The sequence below is a fragment of the Lissotriton helveticus genome, chromosome 2_1 (genome assembly GCF_964261635.1).
Source record: "Lissotriton helveticus chromosome 2_1, aLisHel1.1, whole genome shotgun sequence".
Lineage (NCBI taxonomy): Eukaryota > Metazoa > Chordata > Amphibia > Caudata > Salamandridae > Lissotriton > Lissotriton helveticus.
Genome location: NC_136059.1, coordinates 1,229,320,400 through 1,229,346,638, shown reverse-complemented (window position 1 = coordinate 1,229,346,638; position 26,239 = coordinate 1,229,320,400). Strand labels below are relative to the sequence as shown.

The 26,239-nt window shown below is 43.7% G+C and overlaps 1 protein-coding gene across 2 annotated transcripts in view; it reads left to right on the top strand.

Annotated features, from left to right (window-relative positions):
• MMRN1 (multimerin 1) overlaps positions 1-23,093 on the top strand; it is a 286,257-nt gene extending 263,164 nt beyond the window's left edge. Inside the window, exon 8 of one of the 2 annotated variants that reach the window (XM_078676117.1) lies at positions 22,468-23,093. In XM_078676117.1, the coding sequence (XP_078532243.1) occupies positions 22,468-22,889 (422 nt within the window). In that variant the 3' untranslated portion in view covers positions 22,890-23,093. The remainder of the gene's footprint in view (positions 1-22,467) is intronic. The other variant, XM_078676118.1, reaches the window with a different exon arrangement.
• The last annotated feature ends 3,146 nt before the right edge of the window (positions 23,094-26,239 follow it).

Here is a 26,239-nt window from a genome sequence, read left to right as displayed (position 1 = left end):
ACTGGTGCGTCACAAAAAGTGACGCTCCGGAGGTGCAAAAGTGAGGCATGGGCTCATAAATAAGCACCCATGTATTCCCCTCTAGGGAGGTCTTCTCAAAGGATAGGGTCAAAAAACCCACTACTAACGCCTAGAGTACCTTGGCCAAGATTAGCCAGGCAGGCTTACTCTTAATTGCAAAACCAAAGGGGTTGATGGACGGAGTGTTGAACATTGCAAGCACTCAACCCCAGTTAACTGATCTGGGTTTAATCCATCATCTTTCTTAATCTCACTCCGCCACCCCAGTTCAGACATGGCCATATGCAAATCAGTCTGACACAGTGCCTCATGGGAACAGTCCAGCCCGAACTGCCAAGCCATGTCAACCCTAGACTGGAAACAAGCATCCTGGGACTGGTTTCTGGGTAATCAGTCATCATCAGCCAGGCTAGCTTGAATCCAGTGGCACAGGGAACAAGGGACCCACGTCTGGGCATACCCTGCCAGCTTAGGGCGAACAAAGCAAAACCGAAGGGGATGATGGACGGAGTGTTGACCATTGCAAGCACTCACCCCCAGTAAACTGATCTGGGTTTAATCCATCATCATTCTTTAGCTCACTCTGCCACCCTAGTTCAGACATGGCCATATGCAAATCAGTCTGACCCTGTGCCTCATGGGAACAGTCCAGCCCGAACTGCCAACCCATGTCTTCCCTGGACCGGAACAAGCATCCTGGGGCTGGTTTCTTGCTAATCAGACGTCATCAGCCAGGCTTGCTTGAATCCAGTGGCAAAGTGAGCAAGGGACCTACGTCTGGGCATACCTTGCCAACTTACGGCGAACAAAGCAAAACCAAAGAGGATGATAGACGGAGTGTTGAACATTGCAAGCACTCACTCCCAGTCAACTGATCTGGGTATAATCCATCATCATTCTTTAGCTCACTCCGCCACCCCAGTTCAGACATGGCCATATGCAAATCAGTCTGACCCTGTGCCTCATTGACTCCAGTGATATAGAGAGCACGGTAGCATACCCGTCCCACTCGGGGTGACAAGTGCAAAAGAACAATTGATGGACAGAATGCAGAACAATGTCATACATTCACCCCAGTACAGAAATCTGGGCCTAAATCCATCTTGTTTTGCTCACCATGCCATTCCAGTTTGGACCCAGCCATATGCAAATCAGTCTTGACCCTTTGCCCAATGGGAACAGTCCAGCCCGAACTGCCAAGCCATGTCTTCCCTGGACCGGAAACAAGCATCCTGGGGTAAATGTATGACATAGTTCTGCATTCTGTCCATCAATTGTTCTTTTGCATTTGTGACCCCGAGTGGGACGGGTATGCTCAGACGTGAGTCCCGTGCTCTCCATGCCACTGGAGTCAAGCAATCCTGGCTGATGAGGGCTGAAAGCCTGAAACCGGTCCTAGGATGCTTGTTTCCAGTCCCGAGAGGACCTGGCCTGGGAGTTCGGGCTGGACTGTTCCCAGTGGGCGCAGTGTCAAGACTGATTTGCATATGGCTGGGTCCAAACTGGAATGGCATGGTGAGTAAAAAACGATGGATTTAGGCCCAGGTCTCTGTACTGGGGTGAATGTATGACATTGTTCTGCATTCTGTCCATCAATTGTTCTTTTGCATTTGTCACCCTGAGTGGGACGGGTATGCTCAGACGTGAGTCCTGTGCTCTCCATGCCACTGGAGTCAAGCTATCCTAGCTGATGAGGGCTGAAAGCCCGAAACCGGTCCTAGGATGCTTGTTTCCAGTCCAGGAAGGACCTGGCCTGGCAGTTCGGGCTGGACTGTTCCCATTTAGCGCAGGGTCAAGACTGATTTGCATATGGCTGGGTCCAAACTAGAATGGCATGGTGAGCAAAAGAACAATGGATTTAGGCCCAGATCTCTGTACTGGGGTGAATGTATGACATTGTTCTGCATTCTGTCCTTCAATTGTTCTTTTTCATTTGTCACCCCGAGTGGGACAGGTATGCTCAGACGTGAGTCCCGTGCTCCCCATGCCACTGGAGTCAAGCTATCATGAATGATGGGGGCTGCAAGCCCGAAACCGGTCCTAGGATGCTTTTTTCCAGTCCAGGGAGGACCTGGCCTGGCAGTTCGGCTGGACTGTTCTCATTGGGCGCAGGGTCAAGACTGATTTGCTTATGGCTGGGTCCAAACTGTAATGGAATAGTAAGCAAAAAAACGATGAATTTAGGCCCAGATCTCTGTAGTGGGGTGAATGTATGACATTGTTCTGCATTCTGTCTATCAATTGTTCTTTTGCATTTGTCACTCTGAGTGGGACGGGTATGCTCAGACGTGAGTCCCGTGCTCTCCATGCCACTGGAGTCAAGCTATCCTGGCTGATGAGGGCTGAAAGCCCAAAACCGGTCCTAGGATGCTTGTTTCCAGTCCAGGGAGGACCTAGCCTGGCAGTTTGGGCTGGACTGTTCCCATTGGGCGCAGGGTCAAGACTGATTTGCATACGGCTGGGTCCAAACTGGAATGGCATGGTGAGCAAAAAAACTATGGATTTAGGCCCAGATCTCTGTACTGGGGTGAATGTATGACATTTTTCTGCATTCTGTCCATCAGTTGTTCTTTTACTCTTAATTGCACTAGCACAGGCACTTTACACTGCTGTTATAGCACTGCCTGATACATTTTAGCCACCAGGGCACCTTGCTACAAGACATTTTATGGAATAACCGTAGAACCTGACCTCTTGCACCTAGAATACGTTAGAAATGTATATTGGCTCACTGCAATTTGACTGAGACATCAATTCTTATAATATTAGGTTCACTAACATTGCATGTGCTTGACTTCTAAAATCGCTGAAAGGAGCTTTATTGGGTATATCATTTTAACTTTTGGTGTTATCTTTTAACCCCTTCCATGCTGGTGACGAACCCCAGCCGTCACGCTCCACGGTGCTCGTGTGCGGATGACGGCTGGGGTTCGTCACGGCCCCGCCCTGTTTGTTCCGCGGCCGCACACGGGGGGAATCGCGGCCGCACGGAAGGGGTTAAATGATTGTAAAGATTTTAAGTAATCAAACAATACATTTTTAAACCTTAAAATATTCCCACTATTGTAAAGGTCTACATGTGCAGTGCTGAGGGGCATTGCATTGCACAAACATAAACTTTAGTAAATGTGTACCTAAACTTTGGGATGCTCTACATTTTCTACTTTGTCAATCCTTTCTCAACAGATAACTAATCTGTACGCCAGTGGTGCTGCTTCTCAAATGCCTTAAATTAAGTCTTGGTTAAGACACCACAAGAATGTTTGTTTCCCAGTTTTAGAAATGGGGTCAATAGTTGGCAGCGGTCTGCACCCTGTCCATGTAGGGACCCTCACTCTAGTCAGGGTAAGGGAGTCACACCGCTAAGACAACTGTTGCTCACTCCCTTGGTAGTTTGGCATGAGTAGTCAGGCTTATCTCAGAGGCAATGTGTAAAGCATTTGTACCCACACACAGTAACACAGTAAAAACACTACAAAAGGAGTCCACACCAGTATAGGAAAAGAGCCAATATTCATCTCAATAAAGCAGGGCTAAAACAACAAACATCCAACACACAGGTCAAAATGTTCCTTTTAAAATTGTTGTGATGTACTTAGGCAAACCCAGCTAGGCTGGTACTGCAGATTTCAATATGAGACTGTTGAGTTCTAAATGGGTTGAAGGTTCTGGGATTTGACAGTTGGTGGCTAGCAGTGTCTGGCACGACTGTGGTATAGGTTTCTCTCTGTACAAATAAAGGGAGTGGATTGAATCATTACAAAAATATTGTGCAAGTTTAGTCCATGGAAATCAATCTATGCGTTCCTTTTAGCACAAAGTAGTTTAGATGTTTCAGAAATTAAAGACAGTGCAAGGCACAGGGGGGTGAAGTGCCAGAAAGAAAAAGCAGTGTGTCTGTTCCTTACTCCACAGGGAAGGTGATGCGTTGGTTCCTTAATGCAGAGTTGGTGATGCATCAGTTTCTTACTGTCAGAGGAGCTGATGCGTCGATTCCTTACTGGAAGGGAGGGTGATGCGTCGATTTCTGGACATGCTGCCTCGGTTCTTTACTGCGGTGTGGCGTTGATAAAGTATTGGTGTTGAGGGAAGATACACCTAAAATACAGATGCACTGTGTTAATGTGACAGCAGCAAAGCAGGTGCTGCACTGATTTTCCACTGCAAAGCAGGCACTGTGTCAATTCACAGCTGCTAACCAGGTGCTGTGTCAGAGCATTAGCAGGTGTCAAGGACACAGGTGGCACAGTGCTCGGGACTCACGGTGTGGCGATTATTCTAATGCGCTATGATGGTGAGCGGGGCCTGTGGTGAAAGCCGTGGTTGAAGCACCGATCTGAAACCACGCTTCGGGGCAGTCAGCTGCAATACATCAAACTTTTCCAGCAATGCGTCAATAAAACAGGTGCTGGGAGTCAATGCATGGATTCTCTCCTTAAGATTGCTAGGTTACACTTCCAAGCGCCCAGGAATTGGATTTGGCACCACTTGGTAAGTCAGGACTCTCAGTAGGAGAGCCCAGGCACTGACAGGTGAAGTCTTTGACTGCCCTGGGACTTCTTCACAGAGGCAAGCACACACAAGCCCTTGGAGAACGTAGAAGCAGGATTTAGAAAACAAAGTCCAGAACCAGCAAGAAGAAGGCCAGCACCACAAAGCAACAGGCATTGTGGCAATCCCTCCTATAGCGTCCAGCTCTTCTTTCTGGTAAAATACTCAGTCCAGAAGTGTTCTAATTTTGAGTGTCAGAGGTCTAATGCTTATACCCCTTTCTGCCTCTGAAGTAGGCAAACTTCAAAGGAATGTCTGTGTAGTGCACAAAATCCTGCCTTTCCCTGCCCTGGGTCCAGGCACACTACAGGGGGACAGAGACAGCTTTGTGTGAAGACTGGCACAGCCCTGTTCAAGTGTCAGTAAAAACTCATCCCACCGCTCTAGCTCAGGGAGGCCAATCAGCCTGGTGATAGCCCATCAGGATATGCAAGGCACGATATACAGACAAAATATTGATTCCAAAATATAGAATTGCAGTAATATCGAAGTGAAAATATAGAATGGACAAAATATCGAATGGACAGAATATAGTTAACAAAAATAAAGAATTTAAGGTAAGTAATTTAATATCGATTTTCATAAATGTAGAAAGTCAAAATATCGAAGTATATAATATAGGTATTAAATATATCGAATTTTTAATAATATCAATTTTTTTAAAGTGTTCTGTATGTTAGTATATGTGTGAAAAGTGTGAAGTTATTTTATAGTTTATTTTAAATAATGAATTTTATGTTATTTAATTTTTGCGTAATTTAATTCTGTAGCGGGTTGTGGGTTTATTGAGGAATAGGGTGGGAAGTAATTTAATTATAATTAATTAAATATTTAAATGTATTTATTGGTATTTATTTTGAATTACTTTTAAATTAATTTTTAATTGGTAATTAATTAATTTTAAAATGGCAATTAATTTTACTTAATTGATTAATTAATAATTATGTTAATTTTATTAATTTATTTTCCTTGGTGGGTTGTGGGTTTATAGGGGAAAAGGGTGGGAAGTAATTTAATTATAATTAATTAAATATTTTAATTTATTTATTGGTATATATCATGAATTAATTGTTAAATAATGTTTAATTGGTAATTAATTAAATTTTAATTGGTAATTATTTTTATTAATTGGTTAATTGATAATTATGTTAATTTTATTAATTTATTTTCCGTGGTGGGTTGTGGGTTTATAGGGGAATAAGGTGGGAAGCAATTTAATTATAATTAATTAAATATTTTAATTTATTTATTGGTATATATCATGAATTAATTGTTAAATAATTTTTAATTGGTAATTAATTAAATTTTAATTGGTAATTATTTTTATTAATTGGTTAATTGATAATTATGTTAATTTTATAAATTTATTTCCCGTAGCGGGTTGTGGATTTCTAGGGGAATAGGGTGGGAAGTAATTTAATTGTAATTAATTATATATTTTAATGTATTTATTGGTATTTATTTAATTGTTAATTAAGTTTTAATTGCTATTTAATTAATTGTTAATTGGTAATTAATTTGTATTAATAGGTAATGAATTTTAAAAATGTATTTTTATTTGTATTTTTAATTGATTAATTATTATATTATATTAAATTGGTAATTACATTTAATAAATTCTTTATTGGTATTAATATTTAATGTATTTTTATTAATATATGAAGTATTTACTTTCCCTACTGTTGCAATCACTGGAGTGGGAATAGTAATCTTTACCCCTACGCTATCCAACGCTTTCCCTACTGATGCACTCTCTGGAGTGGGTATGTAATTTTTACCCTCCTGTTATCCAACGCTTTCCCTACTGTTGCACTCTCTGGAGTGGGAATAGTAATTTTTACCCCTACGCTATTAAATGCTTTCCCTACTGTTGCACTCTCTGGAGTGGGAATAGTAATTATTACCCCTACCCTATCCAACGCTTTCCCTACTGTTGCACCCTCTGGAGTGGGAATAGTAATTTTTACCCCTACGCTATCCAACGCTTTCCCTACTGTTGCACTCACTGGAGTGGGAATAGTAATTTTTACCCCTACGCTATCCAACGCTTTCCCTACTGTTGCACTCTCTGGAGTGGGAATAGTAATTTTTACCCCTACACTATCCAACGCTTTGCCTACTGTTGCACTCTCTGTAGTCGGAATAGTCGTTTTTACCCCTACGCTATCCAACGCTTTCCCTACTGTTGCACTCTCTGGAGTGGGAATAGTAATTTTTACCCTCCCGTTATCCAACGCTTTCCCTACTGTTGCACTCTCTGGAGTGGGAATAGTAATTTTTACCCCTGCGCTATCCAACGCTTTCCCTACTGTTGCACTCTCTGGAGCGGGAATAGTAATTTTTACCTCTACGCTATCCAACGCTTTCCCTACTGTTCACTGTCTGGAGTGGGAATAGTAATTTTTACCCCTACGCTATCCAATGCTTTCCCTACTGTTGCACTCTCTGGAGTGGGAATAGTAATTTTTACCCCTACGCTGTCCAACGCTTTCCCTACTGTTGCACTCACTGGAGTGGGAATAGTAATTTTTACCCGTACGCTATCCAACGTTTACCCTACTGTTACAGTTGCTGGAGTGGGAATAGTAAATTTTACCCTCCCGCTATCCTACATTAAACATATTGTATATTATTAATTAATATATGCTAATATATATATATATATATATACATATATATATATATATATATATGTGTTAAAAAATTTAATTGTATGTTTATTTGTTTTAACTTAAATTAATTATTTAATACTTTTAAAGTTATTTAAGTATTTTTAAGTATGTTTTAGTTAATTATAGTGATTATTTAATTAATTTTAAATTACTTTTAAGAAATAAAAAAAAATCGATATTTTGACAAATATATATTTTAGTTTGATATTTTTGATTCAATATTTTTGTACTTACCTGTTTGTAGATAGGACTTTGATATTTTTGCTTTCTATATTTTTACTTCGATATTTTTAGTATTCTATATTTTTGTATTCTATATTTTTTCAGTGATCCGCAAGGCACATCTCAGCTCCCATTTTGTGATTGTCTAGAGTGAATGCACAAGAGCCCAACTGTCAGCCAACACAGACATGTAATCTAGGGTCCCCTGCTTTGGGACCCTTAAATCCCTGGGCATATTATTTCCCTTATTGCCCCAACCGGCCAAAGAAACGGTTGCCAGAGCCCTTATACTGTCCCGCCTAGACTACGCCAACGCTCTCTATCTGGGCTCCCCCTCCTATTTGCTAAACAGGCTGCAGCTCATCCAAAATGCGGCGGCGAGATTTCTGCTGGGCATTCGCAGACGCATTAGCATAAGATCCCATCTGGCTTCTCTTCATTGGCTGCCGGTGTCCCAAAGAGTTCAATTTAAGGCTCTGGTTCTCACTCACCGAGCACTTCACGATACCGGCCCAGTCTATCTCAGGGAAAGAGTGACGTTCCACGTGCCAAGCAGACACCTCAGATCTGCCTCCCAACGCCTGCTGGTAACACCGCGCTTTAAGCGCACCAGATTGGGCGGCCAATCATTCTCAGTTAGAGCGGCTACCCTCTGGAATGCCCTTCCGTTCAATCTCAGGGACACCAGAGACCTTAGCTGCTTCAAAAAGCTTCTTAAACTCACCTCTTCAACCAAGCCTACTAAAATTATGCTGTGCTTCTTCATGTGATTTCTTTGTGGTTTTCGCGCCAGGATACTCAAGAGTAATTGTGCGCGTAATAAATACCCATATAACATAACATAACATCTACAGACAGGCAGAGCCACAGAATGGTTAAGCATGAAAATGGCCACTTTCTAAATGTAAACCGAACACGAAGGAACCATATTTGATCCCCTTTCTAGCTGCACAGCCACAACCATTGCAAATGAATCCAATGATTCAAATTTATGTTTAACTCTAATTCACTTTCTAAATGTGGCATTTTTAAACACGCAATTTTAGAACCTACTTCACCTACAGATGTATTTTTAAATTGTGAGTTCAGAGACACAAAACTCCAAATTTCTATCTTCTTCCAATGGGAAATTACACTTATAAGATATTTCAAGGCAACCCCCATGTTTCCCTAAGGGAGACATAGGGGCCGATTCCGATTCGGGAAAAAAACATCCGTACGATTTGTATCCGGAGCCCTCTCCGTACGAATCCTACCCGTCCGTTCGAGTCGCGTAGTATGAACCGTATTCCGTGAATCCGTCCAAATCGTCGCGATCCGTACGTATTGCAAGGCTGAAACCGTGAACCCTACAACTCGTACACATGCCGTACGACTCGTACACATGCCGTACGACCTGACGAGTACGATCCGGACCGGGGTCTGAGGACGCGATTCGTACGGTCCACGTCAGGTAAGGGCGAGTCGTACGGGAAAGCACACAAACACATACACACCGTACGGTCCGTACAACTCATGATCGCAGGGGTACAGTGCGTACCCCTGCGATCATGGGGTGTACAAGCTGTACCCCATGTACGATGGGTGTACGAGCCGTACCCCATGTACGATATCGTACATGGGGTACGGCTCGTACACCCATCGTACATGGGGTACGGCTCGTACACCCATCGTACATGGGGTACGGCTCGTACACCCCATGATCGCAGGGGTACGGTGCGTACCCCTGCGATCATGGGGGGCACGCACCGTACCGGAGGGGGCCGTTCCATACTTGTTTCGGCGCGAACTCTGCTTTTACGGCAGTTTTCAGTTCCCGTAGAAAAAGGGTCGTACGGTGCGTACCCGACACGTATTGTACTTGCTGGGTGGTAAAAACCAGCCACTAACCGTACAGATGTCGCGTACAGCGGGTTCCGAGGGAGAATCGTACGGAGATTAGAGTCGTACGGTCTCTGTACGACTCGTACGGAGTACGGCTCCTGGTACGAATCGTACTTCGTCGTATGTACGGGGGACGTTGCAGGGTACGATTCGTATGGGAAAAACGCTCAGAACGGCTATTCGGAGCGGTTTTTCCCGAATCGGAATCGGCCCCATAGTCTGTACAATAGCGACAAACGAAATTAGCAGTATTTTTCTATTAGGACATGTAAAACACACCAGTACATGTCCTAACTTTTAAATACACTGCACCCTGCTCATGGGGCTGCCTTGGGTCAAACTTAGGGGTGACTTACATATAGTATAAGGGAAGGTTTGGGCCTGCAAGTGGGTGCACTTGCCATGTTGAAATGGCAGTTTAGAACTGTACACACAGACACTGCAGTGGCAGGTCTGATACATGTTTTCAGGGCTACTCATGTGGGTGGCACAACCAGTGCTGCATGCCCACTATTGGCATTTGATTTACAGGCCCTGGACACACATGATGGACTTTACTAGAGAATTAATAGTAAATCAAATTTGCCCACCATGGATAAACCACTCATCAATGCAATTTACACAGGGAGCGCTTTAGCACTGGTTAAAGTCCTGGAGCCAGGAAAAATGAAATTCTGCACACAGCCAAAAAAACAGGAGGTCAGAAGTAAAAAGTCAGGCAAAATCATGCCAAAAGATGAAATGGAGCACAATTTTGAATATCTGCTTCCATATACAGCAAGTCCCTATTCAAAAACTTTATGAAGGTTCTAAAGAGGGAGGAGTCCAGCACACATCCCTGCTATATCCCCTCAACATACTGGAACATGAGTTGAATGGTGTTTCTACTGCTCCAACACCCTGGTGTGCTATGGATACATGCTTTCAACCCTCAATAATTTCAGAACAACAACGTGTAACTCCGCTAGCTGCTTGCTTCAGTTTGTTGAATATAGTCTATATTAGGGTTTTCTTCAACAAAACCTATTCTGTTTTCCGACAGTGTGGTTCAGTAGTACTTAGTGCTTGAGTGCTTGCCTGACACTGAACCAAAATGTTTTCACACTTGTTAATAACAGTAGACAATTTTTGAAATGCATCCCATGATTATAATCAAATGTGTTGGAAATTGTTTGTGGCAGCAATCATTGCTTCTTTCATGTGTATGGGCACCAAGAGTACTAAGGTCCATTAAACAGAATGTTTCAGACTCTATAGTAACATATATCACTCTTTGGAGATGTGTTGGCCAGCATATATCATTATGTCTGCATTGGTCTTTTGGATACTTGCCAGGTTATTGGGCTTTATGTGAAGTGTGACTATGTAGTGCAATCTAAGACAGCAGTTTCTCAAGCGGTGCACCTATTTCCGTGGGGAAAAAACTATCTAATAATATTTGCCCTGTTGAAAGTAGGCATTAAATGGAGAATGTTTCCATTCCTCCTTTCTTTTCCGACTTTGTATGTGTAAGGGAACGCTTCCAGTACAAATCCTATGCTAGACTCGCACACACCCTTGCACTTTGGCACATAAGGTGTGTGTGTGGCACTCGGCAGCATAATTTTGTGCCTGCGATAGGTAGATGGGAGGAGAGGGCCATACCTCAGTAGATATGGCGCGCTCCATCTCACACAACGCTGCACAGCATTTTTTGGCTGCCGTACTCTGTTGTGTGAGTGTTTAATAAATCTGGCCCAATTGTTGGAAATAGTCTATCCAACCTATAAGAAAAACCTATAAGAAAAATCTATAAGGAAAATACCAGGGTGAGATTTCTTTCACCTGCTCAAATCAGCCTCGGAAGCTGTGATTATCTTTGAACTGAGCATTGTCAGTCAGGCTATTTAGGGTTTCATCTAGTTTTCATTTTATTATATTTTTATAATGGGGCATAATTCTGGTAGTGCAACAGATGCAGTGACTATTAAACTCAGGGCAAAATGGGGAGCACTACACCTAATAGTGGATGTTTTTAGTCCTCATCCATCTGCTAAAGCACTTCTATGTAATCCAAATAAATCACTGGCTCCCACGTCACTGGGAAAAAATACTTTTCAACATAATTTAATGAGGCACGGATGGCACTGGTAAGCGTGGTTCGCCGGTGACGTGGGCTGGGGGCTGGGTTGACAGACGACGGAGAAGGGAAAATTAAATAAATAAATCCTATTCCATTGTCTTTCGGCTTCCCCCCAACCCCCACCCCACCTCACTGCTTCACAGCCCCCCGAAGGTACCTGTGTTAGCGCGCCTGAATTTAATAGATGATGTATAATTTGCAAATTTTAACAAAGACAATTTCTAGTGCAAATGGATCAATAGTTATTTAAATTGCTACAAATGGGGTACAGTGCAACAACCTGACACTTTCAGAAAGTTAACCAGACAACTGTCTGTTGCGGATTGCTGAAATTAGCCTTGTAAGGAAGTGATAATGTTTCTCAGATAGTTTAAAAGACCTATTGATAAACTGGGGAAATTCTCTGTCCTGCAGCAGGCCACCTTAAATACTTAAATATAACTCACAGGGAGATATGATATTTTGTTCCTTGCACAGATGTCACTATTGGCACATATCCATTCAATCTCTTTTTAAGGTCGAATATGCGAGATGTGCACAGTATTTTTGTGGTTGGAAACGGTCCCATTGGCAGATTTGGAAACATATTTACAAAGCCCCTGCGGCACTTCACCGTGATGTGCCGGCCCATATTTACAAGGCCACGCAAAGCCACCCTGCGTGACTTTGCATGGCCTTGTAAATATGCAGTATGGCAATGCCTTAAATGGCATGGAAGGGGTGTCCCATGGGTGTTGCAGTGTATGTTCCATGCAACACTCATGGTTTAACACTGCCCCAGATTTACAACATAGCGTAAATCTGTTGCAGCAACAAAACTAACGCTTTCCCAAAGCAGGCGTAACGAGGAGAAATGTTTACATTTCTCCTTGTTTTTCCTCTTTCCACATATGCTGCATTCTGCAGGGCACATAGAACTAGAGAAAATCCTCCTTTGATTGTTTTTTGCCAGGAAGATGCCCCTTCCTGCAGAAAAACAATCATGCCAACAACACAGACACCCTTGCCCTATAGTGCAAGGGTGCCTACGTTTTCACTCAGCTGCAGTTTGTGTGCTGGTGCTGGCAGAAAGGACAGGAATGTGCCTGTTAGAAATGGGAGTCTCTAGTTGGCAGATGTGTGCACCTTGTCCATGTAGGGACCCTTCCTTCTTGTCAGGGTGAGGGGATTATACGTCTAAAATAACTCCTGCTCACGCCCTTGGTAGCTTGGAACGAGCAGTCAGGCTTACCTCAGAGGCAATGTGTAAAGCATCTGCACATAACAGCCTGTAATTCAGTGAAAACACTACAAAAGGACACCACTTCAGTTTTAGAAAAATAGCCAATATTTATCTGCATAAAACAAGGCCAAAAAATAAAAATCTAGCATATAGTAATCAAACTACGAATATTAAAAAAATGGGCTTAAAATACAGTTCCCTGAAGTTGATAGCTCCATCTGGTGCTATCAGGCGTTGTGAGCAAGCAAATCCAACATCTCAGGCCAACTACGGGCCAGCTACGGTGTTGAGAACACCTGTAAACAGTACCTTGGAAGTGCAGGGCATCGTGGACCTTGCAATGAGATCCAAAGAGGGGGCATCAGCAGGCATCGGCTTCGGAGGTCGGTGCAGGAGTCGTGGTGCCCTTGAAGACACACATGTTGCAGATCGAACTCCGTCAGGTTGGAGTCAGGAGCACTGTGTCGGCAGGCATTGGGGTATGGGGTGCGCTGCCTACTGGTCGTGGTGCTGCCATTGGCTTGGTGCCGGCATCCAGCGGCGTGGGGGAGACTAGGATCTGGGATGGGAAGTGGAGCTGTGCTCTTTGCGGTGCTGGCAGGTCATGCTGCAAGCAGTGGTGTTGTGGTTGCTGAAGCGCAGTCGTAGGGTAGATGATCTGGAGTCGATGGCACGAAGGGCCAAGGCTGCCATGTGGGACAGGATGGTGAGGTGTGTCGAGTAACTTACGAGCGGTGACCCCAGGTCACGGTGCAGGAAGCGGCATCAATGTTAGCATGGAGCGGCAGCGTAGGGGATACCAGAGCGGCGATGTGAAGTGAGGTGGTGCAAAGTGTGGTGCCTTCAGGTCTTGGTGCAAGCAGCAGTTTGGTGGCGGCATCGGGAGGTGGCGTTAATGAGACCAGGGTTGTGGTGCGAAGCGGGCAGTGCTCACAGTGGTGCCACAGGTGATGGAGCTGACAGCAGCGTTGTTGGAGGCTTGGGGTTGCTTTTTCTTCTGCTGCAGCACAAAACAAACAGTTCCCAGTGCTGGTAGCAGATGATCTTGAAGTCTTTTCTGTATTTGAGACTTCTTGAACAGGGACCAACTCTACCTCAAGCCCTTGGAGAAACTCAGGAAAATAAGTTGCAGAAAGTCCAGTCCGTTCCTTTTACTGCCCAAGACCGAAGCAGCCACTGCAGGCCAAAACAGCAAAGTGGTAGTTCCTCCTCACAGATTCTCAGCTCTTCTTCTTGGCAGGTTCCTTATTCCAAATGGGTACTCAAGTTCTGGGGTCCAGGCCCCAATATTTATACTACTTTTCCCGTTGATGTTTTAGGCAGAAAGTCATTGAGTTCAGTGAAAAATAGTTCTGTCCTCCCTGGTCCAGCTTCACTACAGGAGGTGGAGACAGCATAGTGCACAGGAGGTGGAGACAGCATAGTGCAGAACAGACACAGCTTATTCAGATGCTAGTGAAAACTCCTCCCACCACTTAAAAATGGAGAAAAGGTCTATTCAGGCTGGCTTTGAGTCACCCGGTAAAGGCAGGACACACCTCAACCCCCCCCCCTGTAACTGTCTAGTGTGAATGCACATACCCAGCTCCTGTCACTCCAAAACCAGCCACAAACAGGCAGAGGCACACAGGATGGTTAAGTAACAAAATGCCCACTTTCTAAAAGTGTCATGTTCAAACACACAATTTAAAAACCACCTTTACTGAAAGATTTGTTATTAAATTCTGATTTCAGAGAGCCTAAACTCCATTTCTCGATCTTGCCCCAATGGAAAGTTACACTTGTAAGATGTTACACTGCAGCTCTCATGTCAACCTATGGGACAAACAGCCTCTCAATAGTGAAAAAAATGAAAGGTACAGTATTTAATTATCAGGAAATGTAAAACACACTACTACGTGTCCTACCTTTCACATACACGGCACCCTGCCCTTGGGGCTACCTTGGGCCCATGGTAGGGGTACCTGACATGTAATAAGAGGGAAGGTTAGGGCCTGGCAAGTGGGTGCACTTGTCAGGTCGACATGACAGTAAAATCTGAGCACAGGCACTGCAATGTCAGGTCTTGGACACCTTTGAAAGGCTACATGTGTGGGTGATACAACCAGTGCTACAGGCCCACTGCTGACATTTGATTTACAGGCCCTGGGCACACACAGTTCACTATACTAGGAACTTACTAGTAAATCAAACATGCCTGTTAGAAATAGGATTTCTGGTTGGCTAAGAAACTCCACACAAGGTTATATCAAAAATATCCTTTGTATTATCATAAACACAATAAAATCATAATCACACATGTACACTGTGTCCGGTCTAACCACTTCCTCCAAATCTTAACAACCGCCACTGATCCTGGGGAGTTTTACTGGGAGCTGACTCCCAGCCTTCTTTCACCAGACTAAGAGGTTCTCTCACAGGGTCAGTAGAATAGCAAGGGGAGGGGGCAGTCCCCCCAGGTGGCACAAATTTGGGGGCAGTGGTCTGCCCCCACTCTTACCTGTGGCTTTTGATAGGCTGCGGGTGCTGAAATTGCCAGCAGTCTCCCGCTCTTATATTCGCCAGCCACCGGGAGCAAATGCAGGGGTCATTCCGGGCGGCCTAAAACCTAGCTACACCACTGCACAGGTTGCCCATACAGTAACATAAGGAACTGAACCCTAATGATTTCTGCTGTACCTCCCTGTAAACAAAGAACAAAGAAAAGGCATGGGAAGAGGACATCCCACTTACATCTCATGGGTTCGGTCAGATCCTTGAACATTCCCTTCAGGTTTCGGTTGAATCTCTCCACCAAACCATTGCTTTGGGGATGGTAGGGAGTGGTGAACTTGTAGGACACTCCTCACACAAGAATGTCATATACTTGCTCAGATACTACCTCTATGGGAAAGCCCATGTTGGAAAAGATCCCCATTAACGCCCGGCCCTTCATGGGCGCTGTCATTGTCTTGAGAGAGAGAGCCTCTGTGTACTAGGTAGCATGGTCCACCAAGACCAGGTTATAACTGCTGTCCATGGCTGTATTAGGGACCAGGGATCCCACAATACCCACCCCACCCTCTCTAAAGGGGTGCCTACACCCGCAAAAGGTTGAATAGGAGCCTTACTCTTTCTCCCACTCTTACTGGTTGCCTGGCAAGTTTGGCAAGACCTATAATGCGCATCTGACTGCGTTCGCATTTGGGACCAAAAGAAGTGGGCGACAAGACGGTCAAAGGTTTTGTCCCTCCCCAAATGTCCTGCCAAAGGCACACTGTAAGCCATACCCAGTAGGAAGGTTCTGAAGTGCTGGGGTAGCACCAGCATATGGGCTGACCCAGGCTCAGCTTCCTTAGGCTCGCTGTATAGGACACCATTTTCCCAGTAGATCCGGTGTGATCCATACTGATCACCTGCTGCCTGGTTTGCAGCCTGCTGCCATAAACCATCCAGGGAAGCATTCTCTCTGCTCCCTGCAGAACTCTTCCCTGGTGGGACCCCTTCTTGCTGCCATTGGGTCAGCTCAGATAAGTCTCCCAGTTCAGCCACTTTCACTAGGTTCTGGGGCATCTCCCTCTAGGTTAGCCTCCTCCCGGACCGTGGTAACTTCAGAAGCAGGATTCTTGCACCCCTTTCCTTTTCTCTTAGCAGGTACCTAGACCACTGTTTCAGATTCCAGGTTCTTCTGATCACCCTGTCTGGCTGCCATGGACTGAGTGGTCATGCAGGTCCACTCTGGCAACCCAAGCATCTCCGAGTGAGACCTGAGCACCATATCCTTCCACAGGGACTGCTCCAGGTTGTTATCTAGCAAACAATCTACAGGCATGGTAGGGCTCACAACCACTTTCAAGGGACCTGAAACCCCCACCTCAAAGGGAACCCGCGCCACCTTACATTGGCGCTCTGAGTTGTCCACAGCAACTATTTGGTGGAATGGACCAGGAACTACTTGCTCCTTCAGATACCAGGTAACACCAGATAGAAGTCAGACTGTCTCCAGTATCTCTGAGAACCTCTGCCCATAGATGGTCACCCAGGTGCTTTATTTCTTAGTGTTTGCAGGTAATATGCTGCCCTGGACCATCTCAATGTCCTCTAGTGAGACTAGGGGTATTTCTGAGGGATTTCCACCCTCACTTGGGACCCCCTCCTTCTCTAGCTCTACACTAGCCAACACCTTGGACTTTCCACCGGTGGTCGGCTGTGCCCATTTGGGGCAGGTGGGATTCCCCTTGATGTGACCAGCCTGGTTACATGCAAAGCATGTATTGGTTCCTGTATCTGCAGGCTTTCCGGAAGTGGCCCATGGTTTATTATCTCCTGGGGGTTGGAAAACCTTACCCTGGGTACTAGTTTGGGGCCCTTAAGAGAACTCCTTTGCTTTACACTTGCCTTCCCCCAATCTTCTGCTAGGGACCCTGCCCACCTTTGACAGAGTGTCCCCATACACTTTCTTGTGGACCCTCATACTCACCCAGTGGTCTGCCTCCATAGCAAGCTTCCTGGGGTCAGTCAGCTTACTATCTGTCAAGTGCTGCTGCAGCTCTGCAAAACATATACTCGCCAAGTGCTCCCACACAATCAAATTGAACAGGCCCTGAAAATCTGTCATATTACTGCCCTTCACCCAACCATCCAGGGACCTGCCAAAAGAGTCTATACATTCTAACCAGGTCTTGGAATCAGTTTCCTTACTTCCTCTGAACTGATTCCTGTACTTGTCAGGAGTGAGACCATACCTGGTGATCAGGGCCACCTTCATGTCAGTGTAGATGAGGTTGGACCACTTACCCAAAGCCAGCAATGTGTCCCTCCTCTCCTCTGAGAGTGGGTCCATAATCCTTCTCCCCAATTCTTCTCAGGGACCCCATTCATGTGGATGGATGCCTTATAGCCCTGAAACCACCACTGGATACCAACTCCCTTTCCTACATTCTTGGGAATGTGTACTATTCTATCTAAGTGCACTGAGGAATTGCTGCCACCATCTGAGCTGGACCTACTCCTGTGATCCAGCTCCTTTACTCTAAGCTCATGATCTAACATCATCATTTTCTCTTCTGTTACCAGCTAGAGCCTCTCCAGCTCCATTACATCTCTCCTTGCTTCCCACCTGTCCTCCAGGTCCTCCGGTCACAGACCACTTCTCCCTGACCTGTAGGGTCGCTCCCCTCTCAAAAGCACATCAACCCTAGAAATAGGATCTTCATCCTCCACACTGAAAACCCCAGACTGCCCACTGGTATTACTGACTGCTACCCAGGGCCTCAGCAACTTCTGTATCTCCTCTTCCCTGGTGAGGCCTCTGACTGGACTTTCAGATTTTTGCAAATAGCCTTCAACTCCTTCTCATTGTAGGATTCCAACCTTCCCTCCTCAAAAGCCACTTCTAGGGATGCAACTGATGAGGCTCTTGACTCAGACGTGATGCAGTAGAAAAAGTTCAAGCTCAAAACAAATACCAAGATCAAAAATAGGCCAAAGGAAAACAGTATGTGGTACGTAGTGGTCTGCGATATGGTAGTAGTGTATACTAATCACTGTAGGTCAAATTCAAATGCAAGTCCTATTCTCACCGCTGACAACCAATGTTAGAAATCGGGGTATCTAGGTGGCAGAGTATGCACCTTTAAAAATACAGCATACCATGATCAAAATACAAATATTGCATAAATGGACTTACAATACAGTTCCTTGAAGTTGATAGCTCCATCCGGGGCTATCACGGCGATGTGAACAAACAAATCCAAAAGTTCAGGCCGACAGCAGCATCGTGGTCAGCTACAGTGTCGGGAGGACCCATAAACAGTACCTTGGAAATGAAGGGCTTTGTGGATCTTCCGATGAGATCCGAAGATGCAGCGACGGCAGGCGTCTGGTTCAGAGGTCATTGCTGCAGTTGGCGGGCCCCTGAATTCACGCACGTTGCATATCGAAGTCCGTGAGGTTTAAGTTAGGAGCGCTGGTGTTGGTAGATGTCGGGACTGTGGTGCACTATGCCACGGTGCGGCACCCGGTGCCCTCAGACCACGTGCATGCAGCGGCTCGGTGACGACATCCAGTGATGTCGGAAAGACCAGGGCAGCGGTACAAATTGGGGCTGTGCTCATCGCACTGCTGGCAGGTCACGGTGCAAGTAGTGTTGTCGTGGCTACTGAAGCGATGTCGCCGGTAGATGATTTGGAGTCTATGGCACTGATATCGGTGGGCCAAGGTTGTGGGGTGGACGGGACGATTTATTGAGTATCTTGCTAGTAAATCAGCTAGCCAATCATGGAAAACCAATCCTCAATCATCAACAACAGAAGGTCAGAAAGCAAAAAGACAAGGGGAAATACTTCAAAAAATGTCAGGTCTAACAGCGCCATATCTACAAGATATACAGTGCACATTCTAGCCCTTTTATTTTGACATAGAGCAGGACACCTAGAAGGCTAGTGACACTACCTTAAGCCAAAATATTATAGATATACCCATTGGGCCGCTTGAGCCCACCAACAAGCTTTTTAAAATGTACAAAAAGAAAAATTATTTTAGTAACTAGTAAAAAGCAAAAACAGACATGGTGGTCTGCTAACCCCAGCAGGCCACCATCACCGTGATGGCGGATATTCCTAATGGGTCCTGAATTGCAACCTACCGCATTAATATTCATGAGGCAGGTCAATTTGCGACCTACTAGGAATCACTATTTAGGAATACAAAAATGTGTACATTAGGAATTCCCATTTCCTAATTGTGATTTGGAGATAATCGCAATGAGAAAATTGGGATTCATAATGTTTGTACATATGGCCCTTTGTCTTGAATCCCACTGTACTTTATAATTAGACATGTACATATTAAATATCAAATGCATCACTCTGTTCCGCAGAGCCTTTTGTTTATGGAAATGTGTTACATAAATGCTGCATAATTTGACTTTCCTTGACACATAATTTTGTCTTTTCGACTTGCATAATTCTAGTGTCCCTGTTCATAATTATGAAAAGGTTAAAACGTTCCTCTTCTGCCAAGCTTTTGACATTGCAACACATTTTCAGAGTAGCACTAATCTCAAATAAGAGGCAATTAAGAATGCTTGTATCTGTACCCTCCCACTGCGAATCTTCCTCTGTGGTCATATTGTGTTCTTTAACCCCTTCCATGCGGCCGCGGTTCTGCGCCTGTGCGGCAAAATGGCAAGTGGGCGGGTTCATGACGGCCCCCAGCCGTCATCAGCACACAAGCGCCGTAGTGCATGCCGGCTGGGGGCCATCATCAGCATGCAAGGGGTTAAGGCATAAATATCGGGGGCCTCATTTATGAGGCCTTGCGCCAGTTTTGCGCTTCCGATGCGTCACTTTTTGTGACGCATCGGCGGCGTAAAACATGCCTCCTGTTGCGCACTATTTACAAAGTGATGCATCTAAGCAGATGCGTCACTTTGTAAACCTCTGCGCTACATTATACCTGCGTCAGGTATAATGTATGCAGGGGGGGCGTTCCCCCGTAAAAAGCCTCGTAGAAGTAACGCAGTGAAATCTATTAGATTTCACTGCGTCACTTTTAGGACGCTGTTGCGTCAAAATCTTGCGCCTGCCTCACAGCAGGCGTAAGACTGACGCAGGCCCTTTCACATGGGGCTTTCCCCATGTGAAAGGACGCATTGCTGGAGTTGCGTCACTTTTGTGACACACTCCAGCAATGCGTCACTTTTGCGCTTACCGATACGTCAGAAATACTGACGTATCTGTAACTCCTTGCGACATGATGCGTCATACATTAAATATGACGCATCAGGAATGTCGCAAGGAGTGCACACTGAGAAGTGACGCATCACTGCTTTCACGCAGTGATGCGTCATTTCTCATAAATGAGGCCCCAGAAAGGAATACATTGAATGATTCTAAGCAACTACAAACAACTAAGCGTTATACAGGCAAGTTGATTTGACAGTGACTTACAAAGTGAAATTATTTAAAACATTCACTCTGCATTTTTTCCCCTGAAGCTGGATGCTGATTTCGGTCAGGACTATACCTGGCTATTATAAGATATTGTGGACACTTTGGGGCATAATTACTAAGGGCTTCCATCGCCCTTCTGTCACTCATGTCATTGCAAGACAGTGCAGGTCCTTAAATGATATTTACTAAGCCACCTTGCGTGGCTCTATCTGATTTAGTAAATCCAAAGTAACGCAAGGCAGCGCACATCACGGCCTTGCATTACTTTGCGGCCGGGAGCCAATCAATTGGTGGGGTGTTGACGTTCCCCAGTATCCAACCATAGTTTAGGATACAATCCAAATGTTCTAAAGTCAGTAAACCTGGGGTAGTGCCAAAATGCTACACCTCCCTGACCGCCCCGTAATGAGGAGAAATAAATGTATTTCTCCTCATTACGTCCTCTTTCTATGCATGCAGCATTCTGTAGCAAATGTCTCAAAGGATTATTTTTGTGCAGGCAGATGTCGGTTCCGGTAAAAATATAATTAGGCTCGTAACACAGGTACACTTGCAGCTTGGCACAAGGTTGCCTGCATTGGCCCTAGTCTACCACACATGCACCAGCGCTAGAAAACAGAAGAAACACGCCATATCTTAGTAGATATGGCGCATTTCCGCTGTTTCCCTTTCACGCAATGCAACACAGCAAGTTGTCTTGCTGTGTTGTGTTATATCAAAAATTGGAAAATATACCCCTTTGCTTCTGCTCTCTACATGTGCAATGTTAGTTCTCATCACTGTTAAAAACTATCATTGTCGTTATTTTGATGATAATGTGGATTTTCTTCAAAATCAGAGGTATTACTTTATTTTTGGTTGGTGAAACCTAACAGATGCCAATTTAATTGCAAAGTCTTCAAATTTGCAAGCCTAGTCATTTGAGATTTGAATGTTTTCTTCGAGATTTTCATCCAAGGGAAATGTATTTTCGTGCTGTAGAGAATCATATTCGTAGACTATATGGGAGAGAGGTCACAGTCTTTATGTGAGATGCGAATGAGAAATCATATCACCCAGAGGAACCCACAATAAAGAATGGAAAGTATTTTTCAAATGTACATGGAGAAAGGGAATTCTTCACTTGGGATATTTGTTCCATGTGAAATTAAATTAAAGCAGGTGATAACTGAAATTGAATAATTGCGGGGCATATTATCAAGAACGGCGGTAAAAATTATCGCCGTTTTAGCTGCAGAAAATTGCTGCTAAAGCGGCGATAATGGGCTTGATAATACGGCCTTGTGAATTCCAATAGAAACCCATGTTCTGGTGTTAACCTGGGCTTCTATGGGAATTCTCCAGGGCATATTATCAAGCCCATTATCGCCGCTTTAGCAGCAGTTTTCTGCCACTAAAACCGCGATAATTTTAACGCCCTGCTTGATAATATGCCCCAACATCTTTTTAAAGAGATACCTGTGCTCTGACTTAACCTGTTATTTGAATTTGCTCTCTATTATCTTCCATAGACCTCACATTGCGTAAAAAATAGTTGCTCACTATTATCGAAACGTGTGTATTGTGTTTATTGGCACAAATGTACAACCAAAGGTGCATGAATATATTTCAGATGACTGAGGTAAATATATACAAAACTTTGTTAGAACAAGGGGATATCAAGTCTGTTTTTACCCAACAATGCAATATTGTATCTATTTCTATATTATTGGAATACTTTGCTCACACATCACAATAGATGACAACAAATTAAACTACATAAATGAACTATTCCATTGTAACTTTCAGAGAAATATGGTCCATACAAGACTAACAGTGCTATGTGTTCTTGTCTTGCAGATTTTTCCAAAGGATCCTATAGATATGCACCCATGGTTACGTTCTTTGTCTCTCACACCTACGGAATGACTGTGCCAGGTCCAATCAAATTCAACAACCTGTATGTCAACTATGGGGCTTCCTATGCTCCACGAAGCGGAAAATTCATTGTTCCGTACCTTGGGGTCTATGTTTTCAAGTACACAATTGAGTCCTTCAGTCCACGAGTCTCTGGATACTTAGTGGTTGATGGAATAGATAAGTTGGCATTCCAGTCTGAAAATATTAACAACAGCTTATACAGTGATAGGGTTATTACAGGGGATGCTCTGTTGGAGTTGAACTATGGACAAGAGGTCTGGCTGAGACTGGCAACAGGATCTATTCCTGCAAAATATCCCCCTATTACTACGTTTGGTGGTTTCTTGTTGTACCGGACATAATGCCATAATATCATCTTCATGAATCAACTTGTGATCTTCCTTGTGACATATATTTCTCAGCAGGCTACTTGATCTGGTGGTGGTTTCCATTTCAGATCAAAGCCATTTTCTCTTGAAACAATTTAAGGACAAAGTATGAACTACTACCCTCATTATATAATCTCATAGTGCTAATCCTACATTTTAGGAAACCAGTACTCCCAAATGGTATACAACGGTAACCACGCATTTCTTACAACGCGGTACCGTTACCACGCTACTTTTACCACGCAAGTCGTTACCACGACTTGCGCTGGGGGGCGCTCCAGGATAGTAAATAGATTAATTTACTATCCAACTCCTTTCCCTAGAGTCCACGGGGACTGGAGTTGGAATAGTAAATTAAAAAATTTACTATCCAGCACCCCTCCACGCAAGTCGTTGTAACGACTTGCGTGGTAAAAGTAGCGTTGTAACGGTACGCGTTGTAAAAGTACGCGTGGTACCGTCATATATCCCTCCCAAATTACTCTCTTATGAGTACTAAATGCTACGTTCTGTAAGCATTATTACTTTTACTTACTGAATGAAGCTCTATTACCTCATTTGTACCCCAAACAAGGGATGGGATGATATAGAATTAGACTCCAGAGATCTTCAAATAAAGTTGGTACCAGGACCATGTTCCCGGGTAAAAACAATGTTAATATTTTCTTTCAACAAGAACAGCTAATGTATAGTCAGTTTTTTTTTAATACAACCGCAAAAATAATATATAACTCAGTCAATTAAGTAACATAGTAGTCGTTAAAGGTCCCTCTTAGAGTTACTGGCCTGAACAGCACTGAAGGGCTGAAGGGCAAATGAAATGGGAGAGGGTATTTAACAATGAATATGCCCAAACGTAGTAATGTTGTAATGCTCTTATAACAGTCACCCAACCAAGGATCGAATATTGAAATTTTAACGTGGAAAAATAGAAAGACAAGCACTAGAATATTAAAGCAGAATGTCAATTCTTGACATTTTTGGCCTTGTCTTCTCTAAAGTCTTAGTTGGAACTCCAAACATTCTAATGTTCCAATATAGCCTTTGAGCCCACCACAATGGGATATACCATTTATTGGGGTCCTGAGCCTGAACTATAGGCACAAGCAGCACACGAGCCCTATAGCAAGGGAAAGGACCTTTGAAAATCTGTTTAGCCCAAGGTGTAAGGGTTACAAATCTGTTAAAACATCCACCCATTAAGCATAGAATATTCTAAATTGAACAGGGAGAAATTGAAAAACACCGATTGGAAAGTTGGAGTAGAAAGCCTATACCAGCTATTATTGGCCCTGAGCCACTCTAATGTCGTCAATGGAGCTTCCAACAGTCCAATGCTCTAATATAACAGTAAAGCAAACTGCCAAAGGGTGCACTAATAGTTAAAATCTCATCACCTTAGTTATAGGCTGGAGCCGCAGGCAAGGTCCTTCAACAAGGGAGGAGTTTAATGACCAATTGCCTTAGACGAAAAGGCCAAAATGATGTGACAACATTCTATCCACTCACGGTAGAATGCTCTGACTTAAACAGGGAGAAACAGAAAGACACATATAATATTGCAGTACAGATCTTTTACCAGTTATTTCTGACCCTCAGACTCTCTGTTGTCTTCAGGGGTGCTCTCTACATTCCAGTGTTCTACTCATATTTCTATTTCACATGTAAGCTTTATTTTAAGCCTTGTGGCTTGCCATGTCATTTTACAGTACCATTTGGCTTATATTCTATAGTGCGATGTTATTACAGCACAATACTATATAGGCAGCATGCCTACTATAAGTTCACACATTTAGGCAAAAGCATGTCCAGGTGATGTGCTTGAAGGTTTGGGCACTATCAAACATGACACATACTGCTAGATGCATCAACGTTTAATTTTGCGAGTCCTTAATTGCGGAGTTTAAGGATACGCATTTAGGGACTCGCAAAATCAGATGCATGTAGGATTTGCTAAAATATTAGCAATTCCTAAATATTCCTTATCTGCGACTCGCAGAGTGCGATTCGCAAATAAGGAATGACATCTCATTGATTCCTATGAGCCAAGAGGCCCATGGGAATGAATGGGAAGGAATTCTCAATTTGCGATTAGCAATTAGCTAATCGCAACTTTAGAATGTGATTTCAAGGGTGACGGGTGTCCAAAGGACACCCTGTTGCACCCATTAAATTGACCTGGACACTGGTATTGCGCACACACATGTCCCAAGGACATGTGTGTGTGTAACATACAACTTTGAAAGATACACTTTAGTGCATTTTTCACAGTTTTCGCTATTTACCATGAAGTTTGATTTCACGGTAAATAGCGACCCCTATCAGCGAAATCACTAGCTATTTTACATTCATGCATTGCATTTAAGGAATCTCAATTTGAGATTCCTTAAATGCAATCGCAAATAGCGATTTCTGTATTTGGGATGATGCATCCCAAATGCATAAATACCGGTCGCAGAGGGGCCAATTCTGAGAATCTGCCCCTTTGCAAACGGTATTTCGCTTGATGCATCTAGCTGTTAGTGTATAAGCTTGTTTTTTTATTCTGCTAAGTATTGGACAAAGCAAAAATCCCCTATAGCTTAGTCAAAAAATAAACTCCTACAGCTCCCCTTTTCAGTTAGGAATTAAGTAGAAAATGTGCAGGATTCTATTGGCTGCGTCTCATTTTATCTTTGTACAGCATCATGACTTCAGAATTTAAGTGCAACTTATATTAAACGAATTCTTAAACTTTGGGAAAGTGAAATTTAAATTCAGAAAAAGTGTTAACTGCCGTAAAGTATTAAAGTTTTGAAACACCACCATATTGCTATATTTTAAGTTTGTGTGTGTTTCATTTGTATTCTGCTCCGAATTTAGAAAACTATGATAATCGATTTTCGAAAATGTTTTTCATTCTATCCTAGTTGTTTCTAAATGGTGTTTGTGAGGAGTTCGAACTTGCTAAGTCCGGTCGGGTGACAAGCCAGTTCTCAAGTTTCAAGTATTTCTTAAAAAACATGGGGGCATATGCATCAACCTATTTAGGAAGTGCAAACGGTGCGAATCGGTAAATTCGGCCGTTTGCGCTTCCTAAATAAGTTTTTGGGATGCATGAAACAATTTTTGAAAATCCGCATTTTTGGGGAATTCCTAAAAATGCGATTGCATTTAAGGAATCGCATTTGTGCGATTCCTTAAATGCAATGCATGAATTTTTAAAAAAATGCAAATTTTGAAATAGGAAGTGCAAATTAACACTAGGTTGACCCTCATGTTAATTTGCGAAATTCCGAAAAAAAGCACAAAAATGCATTTTGGAAAGTGTCATGTTACACACA